The sequence below is a fragment of the Taeniopygia guttata genome, chromosome 14, assembly GCF_048771995.1.
Source record: "Taeniopygia guttata chromosome 14, bTaeGut7.mat, whole genome shotgun sequence".
NCBI classification, from domain to species: Eukaryota; Metazoa; Chordata; class Aves; order Passeriformes; family Estrildidae; genus Taeniopygia; species Taeniopygia guttata.
In genome coordinates, this window is record NC_133039.1 from 14,330,190 (window position 1) to 14,347,834 (window position 17,645).

Below are 17,645 nucleotides of genomic sequence, written 5' to 3' on the forward strand. Positions count from 1 at the left end.
CTTGCAAAACAAAGGGACAAGCAGGAAAGCTGTGTCCTGACTGCTGAGGAGCTGCTTAATCTCCTTTTGGTGTCCATGCATAAGGATTCATCTCCAATGCATATCTGATGTTTAAAAAGGGATTGTCAGAGCTATCTAAATGCTGCCTGACCAAACACAGACGCTGTTTGCATTCTGAGCAGGAATCAGGCTCCTGAGGGCACTGAAAAGCCTTCATGGCCCTGCCTGGCATCACCTGGGGTGCAGCAGCTCTATTTAAGCTCAGCTCTGGCCCTTCACTCCTTCTCTGAGCTATGTTAGGGCAGTTTTGGTTTCTAGTTATGGTCCTGCCTGAGCCAGACTTTCACCTGTGAATTGACTTTCAGTCTTGATCTCTGACCAGCCTCATCACTCCAACATTGCCCAAGGATCTGGAGCTGTGCCTCAGCCTGGTAGATCCCCCTGCTCTGTCCTGCTTGTTCCTTTTGGGTTCTGTGGGACTGGGCTTTGCCTGGTGAGGCCTTGCCTTTCCAGGCCATGAGAATCCCAGAATGATTTGGGTTGGAGGGATCTTAAAGCTCATCGAGTTCCACCCCTGCCATGGGCAGGGACACCTTCCACTGTCCCAGGCTGCTCCAAACCCCATCCAGCCTGGCCTTGGACACTTCCAGGGATCCAGGGACAGCCACAGGTGCTCTGGGCACCCTGTGCTAGGGCTGCCCACCCTTCCAGGGAACAATTCCTTTACAATATCCCATTCATCCCTGTCCCCTGGCAGTGGGAGCCATTCCCTGTGTCCTGGCATCCATCCCTTGTAAATGTTGAGCAGCTCTGCTCTTGCCTCTCTGATGGTGAATGAGGTGGTGCAAAGAATCCCTTGGGAGTTAGAGAACTTCCCACACTTTCCATTGCTTTTCTCAGCAGGAGGTTTGTCATCAATCTCCATGGGAATTTGATGTTTTACATGTTTTTTACATTTGTAGCTTGCTGAAATGTGGGGTTGGTGACTCTTGGGCTACCAGACTGTCTAGTAAAGGTGTGACTACAAGGAAACATCTTGTCTCTGCACTTCAAGACGTGCCAACACGGGAGCTGTCACTTCAAACCAGATATTCCAATATCAGTGACTATTGCAGTCTCCTGTTTAATTTCTCTGTTTTATTCTGCTTGCAGTCTGATTGTGAGAGTGATGAGGAGCTTTTCATCTTCCAGCGGGACCTGCCCAATTTAATTCCGGACCTGTCAGAAGAGCTGATGAGGTTTTCCCTGGAAGACTCCCAGGAGCAGGTTGGGACTGTTGTGTGTGGGCTGTCCTGTCACCCCTCTCTTCTGGCTGTCCCCAGTGTGGGCAGCTGCTAATATCTGACCTATTTGTCTGAACAGGAAAAACTTAGTCCTCAGTATTTTCTCTCACTAGAAAATATAACTTTTTTTGTCTTTTTGCAGTGGCCCTTCAAAGTTTTCTCTGTTCTTGAGATTTTGGATTTTATTTGTCCCATCTCTTAGCAGTTTTTATTGTCCCTTTACTGTTTTTCTTTCCTGTGCACTAATTTTTCCTGTGCAATCATTTTATATGCCCAGAAAATTAATTAGGACAGTGCAGGAAAGAGGAAAAGTATGAAGTTTACTATTTGAACAGCTTTTCTGGGATAAAATAATCACATTGTTCCTTCAACGAAGATAAATCCATGAAATCATAGAATGGTTTGGGTTGGAATAATGAGCACATATAAGAAAAAGTAATTTAAAAGATGTTTAGCAGTTCCTGAAATCAAAGTTTCAGGGAAGTAAACAGTCTCACTGTTTTCCATGAGGGATGTGGTGTGGGTTGTTTCCATATGGTGTCTGAGTTGGAGCTGTTGCCTTCCAATCACTCTATTTTGTTTTTTTATCCACTTCCAAAGCTCAGGGAGATTGACTTTCTCTATGTTTGTGCTTTCTCTACCTGTAGCAAATCCAGGAGACAGAAAGACTTCCATGGGAGATCTGGAAAAGAAACCTGGAAAGTTTTGACTTTCAAGAAGAGACAGATGGTGCCCAAATCATTGCAAAAGAAGATGTACAAATGATCGAAGATGGGGCTCCTGAACCTGCCAGCCAGACTGAAGAAATGCCAAGCCAAAAGAGAGCTGTTCTTGAAGAGTCTCCCTCAGATTCCACAGATCACCTTGAGGAGGAAGAAATGGGCAGGACACAGGCCAAGGAAAAAGTGAACTCCTGGCTTAACACAGCAGTGTCTGTGGGAGAGCTGTACAGTAAAGAGGAGAGAAAAAAGCTGATAGAGACAAAGATACTCACCAAGATCCTCGTGGAGCCATCCCCAAAGCAGGATGTCAAGCCTCCCTCCCATGGCATCAACAACAGTCTAGGAAGATTTGCAAAGGACGAAACCTCCTCAGCTGAGTATCTTGGAGAAGTGACCCCTTTGTCATTGCAGGCAAGTGGCCCTAAAATAAAGCTTTGGGGGTGCTGCAGGTGGGCTGGGGGCACAGTGCAGTGCCTGCATAACCCCAGTGCAGCGAGGAACTGGAGTCCCAGTTCTGACGCTCCACAGGGCTGTGATACACAAGTACCAAAGGCTGTCCCAGAGCTGTCAGTGCAAGTCCAAACCATGGCAACAGCCACGGATCTGCAGTAAGGTCCATGAGCTGTAAGGGAAGCCAATCATAGCATCTGTCCCTGGGAAGGCAAGGAGTTTTTCAGGTCCCAGGCAGAATTGCATTAAAACAGGGAGCTTTCTGGGCTTTCAATGGGGTGCTGGAGGGGAGGAGATGTTTAGGGTTGTTCCTCAAGTCCTAAATCTCACCCACCAAAGGCGAGTGGGATGAGCAGCTCAGTGTTAACTGGAATGTGGCCCAGAGTCAGGGGTGGTTCTCTTCAGCACTGAGTTACAGATCTGCCTGTATTGATTTTTAAGTTCATTAGAACTTAATAAGCACAGAACAGGTCCTGATCTTTCTGTTCAAAGCCTTCCACAGGTCAGAGTACAGATGTTTCCCTTCCCCTTTCATGTATTCACAGAAATTAATTTTTTGATGTTAGAGCTGTTCAGTCCAGGCAAATCATGCAGCTACTGGCCTGTGATAAATTGTGCTGCATCATTGAAGGACATCTTTTTCAAGTGGGTCTGGATGTAATTCCCAGCTCACCTCACAGAATTCAGTCTCTGTTAATTCAGGAGGCACTACTTGCCTTTCTGATCCTGTTTGATGTCAGTGACTTCAATGAGCTGAAGGCTGGTGCTTTGGGGTGAGTTCTGAGAGGCTCAGTGTGTTCTCACTTTCATTTGGAAGGGAGTTGTTGCTCCCCAGCTCAGCCAGGCACCTCAGTTTGTGTCAAGTTGCTAAACCTAATATACAGTTTCTTCTTGATTCCTATCAGTTCATTTGAAATGTTGGGTTTTTTTTCTTAAGTTCCTTTCCGTATTAGAAATGAAATTGTGCAAACATTCACTTAATTTTCTTCTGAACCTTCTGGAACTTAAACCAGTGCTGCAGTGTGAGAATAGATCTAATCAAGGTTCAGATATGTGTGAAGATTTATTGTTCAAGGAAGAGGGAGAACCTTCTCTTCAACAAGAGGGGCAGATGCTGGAGGTTTTACAAGGTGAAACTGCTGGGTTTGGAGGCTGCTGCTGTTTTTTTAAAGGCAATGAGTGGTTGTGTTAAATACATGTTTGTGGCAGTGGTGTCATTGTCACGACTCACAGCCTCCTTCCTTTAAATAAAACTCATAAGCACTTCTAATTTCTGGTGATGATATTTCATATGGGTGTGGATTCTTTTCATTAAAATTTCAATTTCAAATAATATTCAGAGGGGAAAGCAATGAGTGGTTAAAATGCATGTGGACTTTGATGGCAGCTGGGTCAGATGAGTGTGTCCTCAGCCAGGAATTCAGAGCAAGGAAATGGATGATCCTCTCTTCAGGGTGGGTGAGCAGCTGTGAGATATCATCTGATACTGACTGTACCCAGAGCAATGGGAATTTACCCTGCTCAGAAGTTGGAGGGGAAGGAAAGGACTCATCTCAAATAACTGGAGTGCTGCAAGTCCTTCTCCTGTGGGTGGCAGTGAGAAGTTCTCACATTATTTAGGGTCAGAATGCACATGCTTGGTCTTGTATCAGGCCACTTTTTAATCTGTTCCACTGTCTCCAGTGCTTTTTTGAAGTCTTATCAAAAGGGTTCATGATTCTCAGAGAAAGAGCCTCAGCAGAAGTAGCTGAAGCATCTGGAGTGATGCAGTGTTTGAGGGGATGTAATAAATGCATTCCTTTCCTTACAGCACTTCTCTGGAACTGCTGAAAGCAAGCTGGCACTGAAATTAGGGGTGGTCTTTTGGGAGTCAACTTTCCATCACATTTCTCTTGTCTTCTTTCAGAATATTGAGAAATGGGATGTAGACAAGAATCTTGAGGAGCTGGAGCAGCAGGGAGATAAAACTCGTGCTTTCTTCCCAGCAGATTATGGTAATGTCACTAGTTGAAAGTGCACAAAAATAAATAAAACTCAGGTTCCTGTATTTAAGTTATTCCCTGCAGCATAACTTTGAATGCAGAAATCATAGTGGGTTTTTTAAATGCTTCTAAAACATGTTTAATTAGCTTCCCTCAAGATTTCATCTAGGTTTCTTAGCCTGAAGCCAGTGCTTCACAGCCTGCCATGGTCCAGACAAGCCAGGTACAATATTATCCTTATACTTCCCCTGCTGCCAGGCTGTAGGAACAGGAACAGTGTGAACATGGGGAATATTGGGTGGTTCCATGGCAGACTATCACAACTGATGATTATTTTGCTCTTCCACAGAGACCTTCAGGAGGAAGCATGAAGATGAGTTCATGGAAAAACTGGGAGGGCTGTGTGCCAGGCAGTCCAGGGCAGTGTCCCCTCCCTGTGGGAGGCCATCAGCCAAGCTCTGCTCCTTCCAGGGACAGCAGGACAATAAGTGAGTCCTCTTCTGTCACATATCCCAGATAATCCTGGCTGCCAGAATGGATACTGGACAACCTCTGGTCTTCCATATGGGTTTGCTTTGTAGCCTTGCAGAAAGCTGATATTGGAGTTGGAATACTCAGTGATTAATTTCCATTTGATAATAAACACCTTGGCATTCTCCATCAACCTTTGTCTAAACCTTACCAGGCACTTGGGATAAATGGGAAAGGCAGGAAAATGGGGCTAAGCCAATTATCCTGCCCAGCCTTTTTTGTCATCTAGGGTACCAATTTCTCTTACTGGTACCTCAATTGAGCAAAAATACACAGGATGATTTTCTGGGGGTATCAGTAGAGATGTCAGTGCTTCTTGGAGGTTTCTGTGTGAAGGAAGAGCATTTTCAGGCTGTTCAGAGGGAACAACATCAATGTTGGCAGTAGAAGAAATAATGAGTGAAAGAGTGGAGGGGAAGGTGGAAAATACCCTCATTGCCAAAGCAGGGAGAACCACTAGGATGATTTGCACTTTGTATGCCTAGGAAGATAAAATGGAATTGCCAGAAGTGTCAGAGGAAAGGGGAATTTGTTCTTACACTGAGATGTTAAAAGTTGTGATCTCTCTGGTTCCTGCCTTTGTTCTCCAGAACAATTTGGTGGTGTCACAGTTTGAGACCTAAATATCCCTCTTCATCCTGCCTGTGATCTGTGTTCCTGGGGGAAGCTGAATCCTTGAATTCTGATAGCAGGCAGAAGCAGAGTTGGAATCTATGTGGTAGCCAAGCACAAAGTTCCTTTCTCAGTCTGGTTTTGATCCTAAGCCCCTCCCTGCAGGATTGCTTGGGTGGATAAGGCAGAGGACATGCTGAAATGTCTTTTCTGTGTGTAGGGATGTTGCTTTGCTGTCATCCCCACCAAGTTCTCTGAGGATGAGCAGGATGAGTTTCCAGGGCCTGCCAAAACCTGCAACTGTTTACATAGATTTGAGAGATGCTGAGCCACAAAAGTCAGTGACAGTCCCTGAAGAGGAACAAAGGTAAATCCTGGCTTTATTGAGTGTGAGAAATTAGTAATAAAAAGTGAGAAACTTAAAACTTTCTGAATCTCATGCTTGTGAAATGTAACTTTTAAAATGTTCTTTCACACCTCTGTCATTAAGGAGAAACCTTGTAGTTAAAAAACAGCTACTAGGTAATAAACAGGTAAATTTTTTGTTTTAATTGCTTGAATATTTGAATTTTTTTTTTTGGTAGAGTAATAATGTGAAGAACTCTCCCTAACACCTGGAGATCTTTCCTGGAAGTATCTCTCCCTTTTTTCCTCATTTTCTAAATTTGCATTGTAGAAAAGACTAAGAGCCAACACTCAGCTAGAACAGGGTTAATTAATATGGTCTGATTGTTTCACAGTGCAAGTGACAGCTCCTCCGCTGAAGAAGAGACTGTGGAAATTAAGGATGAAGCAGAAAGGAGAATGTAAGATTCCTTACCAGGACTGTGTTCCAAGTGATAGGATGTTCATTTTTTCTGAAACTAAAATAATTGCCCTAACAATGATTAGAGTGAAAGTTTGTGTACTTGAATATTGCCATTCCTGGTCTTCACAGCAAACAAAAATAAAAGTCCAGTAGTGAAAGTGCTCCAGTGTGGCCCCAGGAGGTCACTCTTTTCCTGTTGCATGGTAAAGCTACCAAAGCTAGAGAGTTGTTGATCCTTGAGGCAATATTTGCACCTGTCCAGCTGCTTGGGACAGCTCAAAGCAGAGCCAGAGGTGCTCTGGGGGCTGGAAAATGTGAGTTTTTCTCCAGCCCTGTATGAGTGACACCAGAACTGTGTTTGACAAGACTCAGAACCAAACTTTGGAAATGTTGTAGGGAGTTGACTCAGACAAACCTTTATTTTTAGAAATAATAAAATAGGCTAGAATTGATATAGATTTAAAGAGAATATTGACTACATTGTATGAGCAGGGACCCTCCCAATTCTCCTTAGTTGGAGGGGAAAGGGGAGAAAGAATGATGAGTGGAATCCTAAAGTGTAAACTCCTCAACATGCACAGATGTCAGCCTTTTCTTGCTAAACTCCTGGATTCATATCCATAGGTTATTAGACATTTGTTTAATGTGAAGCAGAGGTGTCAAATTTAACCATCCTCCTGCAATCAGGCTCTGGATTCCATTTGGAATTCTGCAGCCTGGAAGTTCAAAGCACAGCAGGGCAGGGGACAAGCAGAAATGTGTCTTCTTGTGCCAGCCACTTACACTTCTTTTAATGGTTTGGAAGGAGAGATGATTTGACAAGGAACCCAAACAATGAGCCCAACAATGAGCCAAACAAGAAGCCCAAACAATGTAATTTAGAACCTCTAACCCAAAACCAGTAAAAAGCAGGGACAAGGGGATGCTTGGGGAACTCTTTGTGGCACGGACACAAGTTCAGCAGTTCCAGCAGTGTAAATCTGCAGTGATGGAGAGAAGAGCTTGGATTTTGATTCACCTTAATGTTGCTAAAGAACATGCACAAATATAATGCCTGGCAAATGCTGCTCAGTTCTGGTTGTAAATAAGAAATCCTCTTGGTCTCAGCAGGGCAGGATTCTGATCTCGTTCACGAGTGGCCTGTCCAGTTTCATTTTTATCTAGAACAAATTATTAAACAGAGATTATTATTCTGTGCATGTAGATTATGTCATGACAGGACATTCCACTACCACAGTAATGTGCTTGCTGACAGTTTAGCAGTCTTATTGAGGAAATTAAGCCAAACATTCAAAATTTGTAATAACTATTAGAAAAACTTTTCATCTGCATGTATTTGAACCCCATCTCCTGTATCCAAAGGAGACAAAAATTTATAGGCTCTGATTTACATGCCAACCATACATTTGTTCAGAGCTGTTCTGATAAGGTGTTGTGCCTGAATGCAGAAGAGGCCAATAAATTGTCAGGAAGATCAATTTTGTGTTCTGGCTCTGCTTGTGTCACCTCAGTGCTGGTACTGCTGTCACCCACAGTTATTGTTCCTGTAGATATCCAGTCCTTGTTTTGAGCTCCCATCATATGAGAAGTTCCTCAGAGATTGAGTTTATTCCTATAATGCTTTATCTTGATGAAATCAGGTTTTTATTTCCTTTGCAGGAGGAATTGCTCAGGGAAGAGCCTCTTACTGCAACAACTCCGAGCAGCCCATAAGGAGGCCTTGGAGCTTCTTCATAAAACGTCTGTTCCAGCTGAGAAACTGTGCCCAGAAAGGCTGGAAGACAGAGGTTCCTCTAATAAAAGTCAAAACCAATCTTGTAAAGTGAGGCAAGAGACAAATGAAGTTCCCAGGAAACTGATGAGATTGGAACCAGGCAAGGAAAGTCCCCCCTTTTCAAGCTGTGGGGGCAACGGAGCTGATACAGAGAAAGAGAACAAAATGGAAGCTGAGGAAATTCAAAATGCAGGAAATGCTCCAGAGTGTTCTCTAATTACAGCAGAACTGCCAAGGTATCCCACAGGAAAAGTAATCAGAGGGTTTGGATGTGGTTTCTCTGATTGTCCAGGATTAAAGACAGTTGCTTACCTGGGCTGTGAGTTGGAGCAAGAGGGTGTCTGGATTTGTTACCTGGCAAGAACAACAGTCCTGGCAGCTACTGCTGGAAGGTTTAGAGGCAGCCTCAGTGGGGCCTGGCATTAGATGAGCTATGGCACTTCTGACATTGGAAATGGAGCCTTTTTCTTTAGCTTTTATTCTACAGAAGAGGAGGATAACACAGTATTGATCTCCGTTAGGAACAACAGCGCTGAGATTTCCTAAGCGCAGCTTCCTAGAAAATAGGTCTGGAAGGGTCAGTCTCCCTGTGCCAATAAAGAGAGAGGTAAAATCTAATATCTCCTGGCAGATCTTTATAGAACTTGGTATGGAAATCCTCAATGGTGTGAATTCCTTGACTCCCAGGTAGTACATGTTGCTGTTTAATTATCCTTAGAGTTGTAAAGCTTTTCATTAAGTTTAATTTAAATTATTCCCTCTCCAATTTAAGCTTATTGTTGTTGTGTTCCCAGAAGGAATGGAAAATGGTTTATTCTGTGTCTCAGTTTAAACACCTTTTACAAACTGGAAGATGTATCAGTCTCCCCTTGTAATTTTTTTCTTCCAAACAAAGGAATTCTGGCTCTTTGCCAGCAAGAAAAGTGCAAGATCTTGGAGTTACAAAGTACACCCGTGAGCAATGCCACAGGAACATCCTGGAAAGCTTTAAAAAAATAGAAATAAGAGTGATATCCATTGAGGAAATTACAGAGTTATTTGAGCCTCTGCCTCCCTGGGCTTAGTTAAATGTAGTGTATTCTACAGAAGGTCTAATTTCAAAGTGAAATCAGGTGGTTGCCTTGTGCACCTGCCCAACTGTTTGGGAGAGCTCCATTATGCTACATTTTCAAAGGTTATATCCTGCTATTTTCAGAGTGAAATTTAACATTCTGACTTTGACATATGAGACCTGGAAAGAACCAAGATCTGCCTGCTCTGGAGAGTACTACTGTGTCAGAGTTAAACACTTGCTGCCCTGCCACTTAGACACCTCAGCTCCTGTGTACCTGCTTTAAATGGCAGGTGGTTGGTCACAGGGTTTTTTCCCGCTGGAATTCCTGACATTAAGCTCATTGCTTCCATTAGGAATATTAAACTCCATTTTGATTACCTGTTAGCCTGAAATGGCAGCCCATGGCCAGGCAAGAATGTGGGTTATTTACTGTCTCTGAGTGATAACTCAGTGATTTTAACTGTTTTAAATTTTCTCTCTTGCTATTCTAATTATTGCTGGGGCATCTGGGGCTGGAAGAATTCCGAAGAAATTGAACTTTGCCACAGAAATGGCAAATGAAATCTTTCTGTGGGCATCCAGTTGTAGAAAGATGGGAGGTCTTGGGGTCAGGGGAACATTATCTCTGTTGTATCCTATAGCAGATAAGAAAGGAAATGGGTGTAGACTGGGAATCTTGGTGTGGAGATGGGGAGTGACACATCACTAACACATCTCTGCTCAAAAGGAGTTTGCAGCTCCAGACAGATCATGACCACTTATCAGAAGTTTGATCTCTGCTCCTTTTCTTTGTGGGGTTTTTGTTCTTAGAGAGATGATTTCATCCACTGGCAAGTTCTTGTGTCCCTCCACAAACACCAGAATTGCTTTCTAAATCTATTTTAGCCTTTTATGTCATGATTCCCCTTCAAGTGTGTGGTGTAAATACAGAGAAAAAAAAAGAAGTGCAACCAGATGAACAAGTGGCTTTTTTCCCCAAGTGAAAAGCTTAATCTGTGTATTTTCCAGGAGAGAAGGACGTGAAAGAGAGTTATCCCAAAAGGAAGAGGAGATGAAGGAGAGGCAGAGGAGATGCAGATTGCAGGAGCAGCTGGAGCAGTGGCAGCCTCAGCGCTCGGTGTGTGGGAAGCAGCCCATGGCAGAGAACACCCCGCTCCTGTTCCACAGGGTCAGTGCTCAGGGTGGGCTGGGCCTGGCAGGGTGTCCTGCTTTGAACAGACAGGTGTCTGCTGAGGAAGGCAGGAGCCTCCCCTGGAATGGAAACTGTAAACCCCCTCCCTCTGAATTGCTGTAATTTTGAAATTAAGGGACTCTCAGGCAAAGATATGGGAGCAGGAATAACAGTTCTTTATTAGGAAAACTAAAAAGGAATGCAAATGCAATAGTACAAACACAAAAAAAAACCCAAAAAAACCCAAAAAAAACAAACAAACAAAAAAAAAACCAAAAAAAAAAAACCTCTGCCAAAATCAGAAGATGCCCTGACACCCTGTGGGGCAGGGAGGTGGCAGCAGTCCCATCCCAGGGTGGCTCAGCCCTCCTGCAGTGCCAGCTGTGCTTCTCCTGGAGCAGGATCCTGCACAAGGGGGGAGTTTTCCTCTGGAGCTCCAGGGCTGGGGGAGATGGGCCTGGGCTCCTCTGGGAATGCAGGGGGGAGAAAGCTGCTCCTCTGGGAATGCAGTGGGGAAGAAAGCTGCTCCTCTGGGAATGCAGTGGGAAGAAAGCTGCTCCTCTGGGAATGCAGTGGGGAAGAAAGCTGCTCCTCTGGGAATGCAGTGGGAAGAAAGCTGCTCCTCTGGGAATGCAGGGGGCAAAGGCTGCTGTGCTATTTCCAGGTCAGATTGGATCCAGGTAGGAATGTTTGGCTCCTCCCTCTGGGCAGAGCCTCTCCCCATGGATGATGGAATTTTCTCAGCCATGCAGGGACACTCAGTGGCCATGGACAGAAGAGATCTCCTGCAGGGAGGATGGGTTGTGGAAGAGATAAAGAAAAACTGCCCAATGAACAGAAGATAACTGCCCCACCTCTGACAGATGGGAACAGAATACACACCCCCAGCCTAAGACACAGGGGCTCCCTGCCAAGCTGGGAGCAAAATGTCATTTTTGTTGCATTGCTTCAAATCTGTTTGTTACGGAGCACCATTAGCTGAGGAGAGGAGCAGCCCTACAGCTCTTCTCTCACACTAAGGAAGAAGAATTCCCCACTTTCCTGTACAGGGAGAGCTACCCAAGCAGCTGCCCTCCAGTTCTGACCTGTCAGGGCTGTCACCTACTCCACAGCAGCCAGAGTCTCCCACATGATCTTTCATAACTTTTCCTAAAAATGTGAAATATTTTTACTGTCTCTGCTGAGTCCTGTTGTCTGCCCCAGCAGCTTTATTGTTCACTTTTGTGGATTGGTTTTGTGGATTGTGGGTTTAATTATAGGTTTTACTTCTGATTAAGGGGTATGAAATGATCCTGATTTCATCCAAAGCCTAACTATGGCTGCAGAAGAAGGCTGTTGTTACTCCTCAGTAGATTAATCTCTGTCTGTCGCCCTGATTCTTAAGTTTTCTTAAGCTTTCTGAATTTACATTCTATTAGGAAACTTTCCCACACAGTTTCTGTAAATAATGTATTGTTTTGCATTCCTCCATGGGGGTGGAAAAACTTGATGTACTAGTGCTTTGTCCAATGTCTTTGGAGAGGTGGCCCGTTCACTCTCCAATCCACTGTCACCTTTGGAGAAGTATAAAAGTTGGAGTCAGAAAATAAACGCTCTCTTTTTTGCCTTGCAAGGTAGCAATTGGCTCGCGTTTGCTTTCTCGTGTCCTATAGCGACATCTGTCCTTGCCCTCAGCAGAGGGGTTGGAATGAGATGAGCTTTAGGATCACTCCCAGCCCATTCCATGATTCTATGACAAGCAGTCCTGCTTCATCCATGCACTGATTCTGCTGAGCACAAGACCAGATGAGAGGAGGTGAGAAACTGCAGAACCACCATGAATCCACCATAATGACTTCTCTGGGCTAATGCCAATAACAAAGCTCTTTTGTCTGTACAAAAGTTGAAAGACTTCACAGACCTAGATTTGGGGCTGGACCATTCAAGTTTGTTTTGTAAATTGATTGCTGTGGTTGTGGAGATTTGAAAGCTCATTTTATTTAGCACTGGATTAGTAAGTGAGGAGGAGTAAAGGACTAAAAACTCCCAGCTGAGTTTCCCTCTGCCAGTCTACTTTGACAAGGACAGCAGAGCACTCGGAGCTCTGCTTTGGAGTGTGAAGGTTGTGGATCCTTTGGATTTGCTCCTCTCTGGCTGTTGGCAGGTATCACCCACTTCCAGTTAGCCCTTATTAAGATGCAGAGACTGACTTGCTCCTCAGAAATCCACGTGGGCCTTGCTCTCTCCTTCCTGACAATGCACCAGGCAATGCAGAATTACTGTGTTTGGTCATTTCCCATATGTGCTCTGCTGATGCCAATAACATGAGGATGGGCTTGGTGATGTGCTTTGTCTGGAGCAGAGCTCGGGGTGGATCTGTGCTGGAACTGGAGCTGTAAATATTCCCCTAAGGGATGGGATGATGTTCCATCATCATCACAACATGTTCCAGTTGTGGCAGCAGGGACAGGAGCATTTGTCACCAGCCCAGGCTCCTGCTGCCTGTGCAAACTGCTCCAGTGCCCAGAAAGAGGGAGAGGGACTTGTTACAGACAAGAGAGAACAGAGGGCAGGGTTAAGGTGGGATTTTGGGGACAAATCCTTCCCTGTGAGGATGAGGAGGCTGTGGCACAGGGTGCCCAGAGCAGCTGTGGCTGCCCCTGGATCCCTGGCAGTGTCCAAGGCCAGGTTGGAGCAGCCTGGGATAGTGGAAGGTGTCCGTGCCCATGGCAGGGAGTGGGATGAGATGATCTTTATGGTTCTTCCCACCCAACCTATTCCATGATCCCAAAATAAGTGCCAGCCTGCTCCAGGGGACCTGCCTGACCTCCCAAGGCACCAATGGTAAAAGCAAATCAGGACAACCCATAATAACCATGTTGTCTGGGCAACTCTGCTCTTATTTCTTATTCAAAAATATTAATTATTAAAACTAAGACTAAAAAATATATCAACATCATCTATCAAATACAACAGTCCTTTATAAGATTACTTGAAATCTGCTTTGATAGCAGCACTTTTCCCCTTTGAATTTGAACAGGGTTTTATTTTCTTTCTTTTTTTATGAACACAGAAAATTTTGACTGTTTTGACATTTAAAACTAAAAGCCCCTGTAATTTGGCAGCTATGTCTCAGTGAAAATATCTAATATCTATATATAAACACATATATTCAAAGAACAAGCCCCAGTGTTTGACAGAGTAGCACAGTTGCAACTTTGTTTTGTAAATCCTTTGTTTTGGCAGTGATAGATGTTCAGATCTGGAACACTTGTCACAGTTTCCAGAATTCTTCTGACCATTTATAATGTACATAAATAATTGAATTGAATAATAATCAGAGGGAAAGTTTAGAAACTCTGCAATTACTGTAGCTGAGGTGCTGGGAAAGACTGGCAAAATAAATTTATAAAGCTGCATTAGGGTTACATTAGAGTTCTTGTCTAAAATGTAAAAGCAGACTTAATGTGCTGTCTCCTTTTTCTTAACCCAGTTCAGTCAAACTCTGTCCTCAGCTTCACTCTGAGAGTCAGGGTTGGGGAGAGGTAACTTGAGAGACTGAGAATTCACTTCCAGGGGTACTTCAGCTGAAAAAGGGGCTGAGATCCAGTGGATTTTCAAGACATGCAGGTGCCAATTCCCTGGGAAATCAGTGGGTTCTTTCTAAGAATTCTGCCTGTCAGGTCCATGTCTGGAGGTGTCTGAATACTTGGGCAATCTGGCTCACCTCTTGGTTTTAAAAATAATGCAGGGAAGAACCTGGTTTTTTAAAATGTTTTGTTTTGGTTTTGTTTGTTTTTTAGTTTTTTGGTCTTTCTTTTCCTTCTCTGCACCACCCAAACTTTTGGTGAAATTTAAGACTGGCAGGAGTTGATCTCTTCTGAATTTGGGCCCCCTAACCAACATGTTAACCTTTGAATCTGGTTCAGAACTGATGGAAGCACCTGGAGTTCTGTGAAAGCCAGCAGAGTGGTGGTGGGATCCTTGCTGTAGGGTCAGGATGAATTAGTAGTTCAGAGGAGCAGCACAGGGTTTGTTTCATTATTTGAGCAGTGTTATTGATGAGGGAGACAGAAGGAATGCTCACAGGATGTAAAGCAGTTAAATGGAGGATGTAAAATGAAATGGGTTTGATACTTCATTCATCTTGATTATTGTGATAAGTAACTTGGTGCTGGTGCTGTTTTCTGTCACATTAGGTGAGATCCAGATAATGGTGGTGACTTTTGCCAGACTCAAAGCTGAGTTTTATGTCAGGAGCAGCACAAGCAGGTTATTCTAAGGATTCACAGGATCCCAGACTGGTCTGGGTGGGAAGGGACCTTAAATCCCATCCTGTCCCACCCCCTGCCATGGCCAGGGACACCTTCCACTATCCCAACCTGGCCTTGGACACTTCCAGGGATCCAGGGGCATCCTGTGCCACCCTCTGAAGGAACAATTTCTCCCCGGTATCCCATCTAACCCTGCCTTCCCTCTGGCAGTGGGAAGCCTTTGGGGAAGACCAAGCAGGATCTGCAGCTGAGAGCAAGGCAGGCAGGGAGGGCAGTGCCACAGTCCCAAAGGAGCAGCAGAGCAGCTCCAGTGAGGGTGGCCAGTTGGCAAATGTGTGGGACTGAGGAAGGTCCAAGATGAAGGGCAGAGAGCCAAGACAGGGGCAGCCCAGTGGTCACCCAGGGGTCTGGAGTGATAGAACAGGGCTGAGCTGGAGCCACAAACTCACAGCAGGGGCAGTGCAGGTGAGGGGGGTGAGGCCAGGTAGAGGTAGAGCTGCTCTGCAGCTTGTCCAGGACCAAGGGAAATGTCTCTGCTGAAAAGCAGCTTCACAGAGCTCCTTTTCCAGCAGCCCCATGTGAAGTGAAACACCTGAACTTGTGTCAGACCTGGCCTTGAACACTGCAGCCAAACCCTGTATGGCCCATCCAGCCTCAGAATTCATTTAACACAGGGCATCTAGAATTTAGCTTGTACTCATCTCTTTTATTATTGGGACAAAGTAGGTGTTTTCAGCAGGGCTTCAGCTTGATTCTGCATTTATTGCTTTATCATGATATGGCAGAACAGGATAATGTTGTTGGAAAGCTGTTAGGAGCCACCTTGTAACCAGCCCCTAATAAACACAGTTTTATCACCCTTACACAGCCAGAGTGGTTGGGAAATGAATGTGTTGACTCACACTGAGGCATCTCATTTTTCTTGGCATTCACAATCACTTGAACTAACCTTGTATTAGTAATTATATTACCATGATCCTCATCTTATTTCAGCTTAGCCTTACAGCTGCCTTACAAAACAAAAATATCCAGGCACAACAGAGTCATTCTACCTTAACAAATAGATGATGTGGGTACTTTCCTTTCCATCTTGTAAACACAGGCTCATTCACCTTTTTGTCAAAATCAGCAGGTTCTTTATGTTAACACACCACTGACTCAGCTCACTGGTGTCAGGGAGAATTCTCAACCACAAGATGTTCGACCTGCATTGCCACAAAATTACTTCTTTAAAGAACTTGGTCTTGAATTCCTCAATGGTGAGGAGTCCTTGACTCCCAGGTAGTACATGTTGCTGTTTAATTATCCTTAGAGTTGTAAAGCTTTTCATTAAGTCTAATTTAAATTATTCCCTCTCCAATTTAAGCTTATTTTTGTTGTGTTCCCAGAAGGAATGGAAAATGGTTTATTCTGTGTCTCAGTTTAAACACCTTTTACAAACTGGAAGATAAAATTACCAATATATTATGGTCAAATCCTTCCTCACCCTTTGATGGCCTTGTTCTCTCTTTGATCCTGTATTTCTTCAGGGGAAAATCCCTGACAAAATCCATATTTACCATCCAGAGTGGTGCTGAAGTGCTGTACATTCTGCTACTGGGACAGTTACCCTGCATCAGCCAGAAAGTAGGGATTGATTTCCAAAACTTGTACAAGTATTTTTAGTTCAGTTACTGGCCTCAGAAGTTATTTTTAAGTAGGAGGTGCCTTGATCTGCAAATTGTCAGTGAAATGCTTTTGATTCTTTACCTGTCTTCCTTAAATAGGTGGCTGTGATTGCCATTGCTGTTCCATGGGTGTTTTGATCTTTTTGAGGCAATGGTGACATCAGCATTGGAAATTGCCCTTTTCTTCCATCTCTGGGTTGTTCAAGGACGTTGTGGATCCCGGGATCCCAACCCAGCACTTCACCTGCTGGGCCAGGGCACTTGGGCACCTCCCCAGCTCCACTGAGCTGCTCACATGACTGCACTGAGATGATGGCCTCAGCACTATTTAAAAAGACACCACTTTTATTGCTGGGTAGAAAATGGATAAAGGAAAAGGACTGTAAGAAAGTCAAATTAATGTCTCCACTTAAAGAATGGACAGAGGCCTGATCAGCCACTCATGAAGGAATAGGTTTTGTGCCACTTCCTTATAGAAATGCCAATTTATCTCCCAAAATGTGGTGCAGTATGTATATTTGGAGAAGGTGAGGAAACCTATAAAATCTTTTTATGATTATAACAATTTTGTTACACAGTAGTTGAATTTCTCTATATCTGTATTACTCCAAAGGTGATCCTGGTAATACAAATCACCTGTGATCAAATGTTTTCATTGACACTAGGCCAAAGCAACTGCATCTGTGTGAATGTAATTACAAAAGCATTTAGCCCTCACTATTATTTTAATATAGCTTTTAAAATCCCCATTAATTGTAAAAATCACCAAATATTTCCTACAGTAATGTTTTTTGGACACCAGAGCTGAGTTTGGGTTTTGCCTGGCTCCAGGTGCTCTCCCTGTTGGGCTGATGCCAACGTTGTGGCAAGCAGTGCCGTGCCCAACAGCCACCAGATGGCCCCTGAATTCCTCCTTTTTTTTTTTGCCAGGCATTTAATGAGTTCCTGAAACGAGATTAAAATCTCTTGTGCTTAATGAATCCGCTGCCTCGACTCAAGAAAGGCTTAAAAATAAACTAAGGCAATTAGAGATGGAGTTAAACTTAGCACACAGAGACAGGAGGCCAAGATTCCTGTTTGTGCCACCAGCCCAGCACACAGCATTTGGAATAGATGGAAGATCCCAAGGAAATGTTTTTCTAGCATGGGTGGCTGGCAGCTGGCACAGAGCCTGTGTTTCTGGCCTCCTCTTCATCTTCCCACATGGTGCCAGGGAAAGCAAATGGGGGGATTTGCTGGCACAGCACTTTGGTGGAGTAGCTGCTTCCTGCTGTCCTTGGCTGTGGGCACAAAGCCCAGGAGCTGAGGCTCAGGATGGCACGATCTGACCTGAGGATT

General features: G+C 44.3%; 1 protein-coding gene across 7 annotated transcripts in view; it reads left to right on the top strand.

Annotated features, from left to right (window-relative positions):
* DNAAF8 (dynein axonemal assembly factor 8) overlaps window positions 1-17,645 on the top strand; it is an 89,343-nt gene that overhangs the window by 3,775 nt on the left and 67,923 nt on the right. For 4 of the 7 annotated variants that reach the window (XR_012058246.1, XM_072935534.1, XM_072935535.1 and 1 more), the window contains exons 3-10: window positions 1,153-1,266; window positions 1,931-2,416; window positions 4,362-4,449; window positions 4,787-4,925; window positions 5,801-5,947; window positions 6,321-6,386; window positions 8,048-8,398; window positions 10,225-10,384. Coding sequence is in view for 6 of the 7 variants with exons in the window: in XM_072935534.1 (XP_072791635.1) it covers window positions 1,153-1,266; window positions 1,931-2,416; window positions 4,362-4,449; window positions 4,787-4,925; window positions 5,801-5,947; window positions 6,321-6,386; window positions 8,048-8,398; window positions 10,225-10,384 (1,551 nt within the window). In the remaining variant the exon portion in view is untranslated. The remainder of the gene's footprint in view (window positions 1-1,152; window positions 1,267-1,930; window positions 2,417-4,361; window positions 4,450-4,786; window positions 4,926-5,800; window positions 5,948-6,320; window positions 6,387-8,047; window positions 8,399-10,224; window positions 10,385-17,645) is intronic. The other 3 variants (XM_072935536.1, XM_072935538.1, XM_072935539.1) reach the window with 3 other exon arrangements.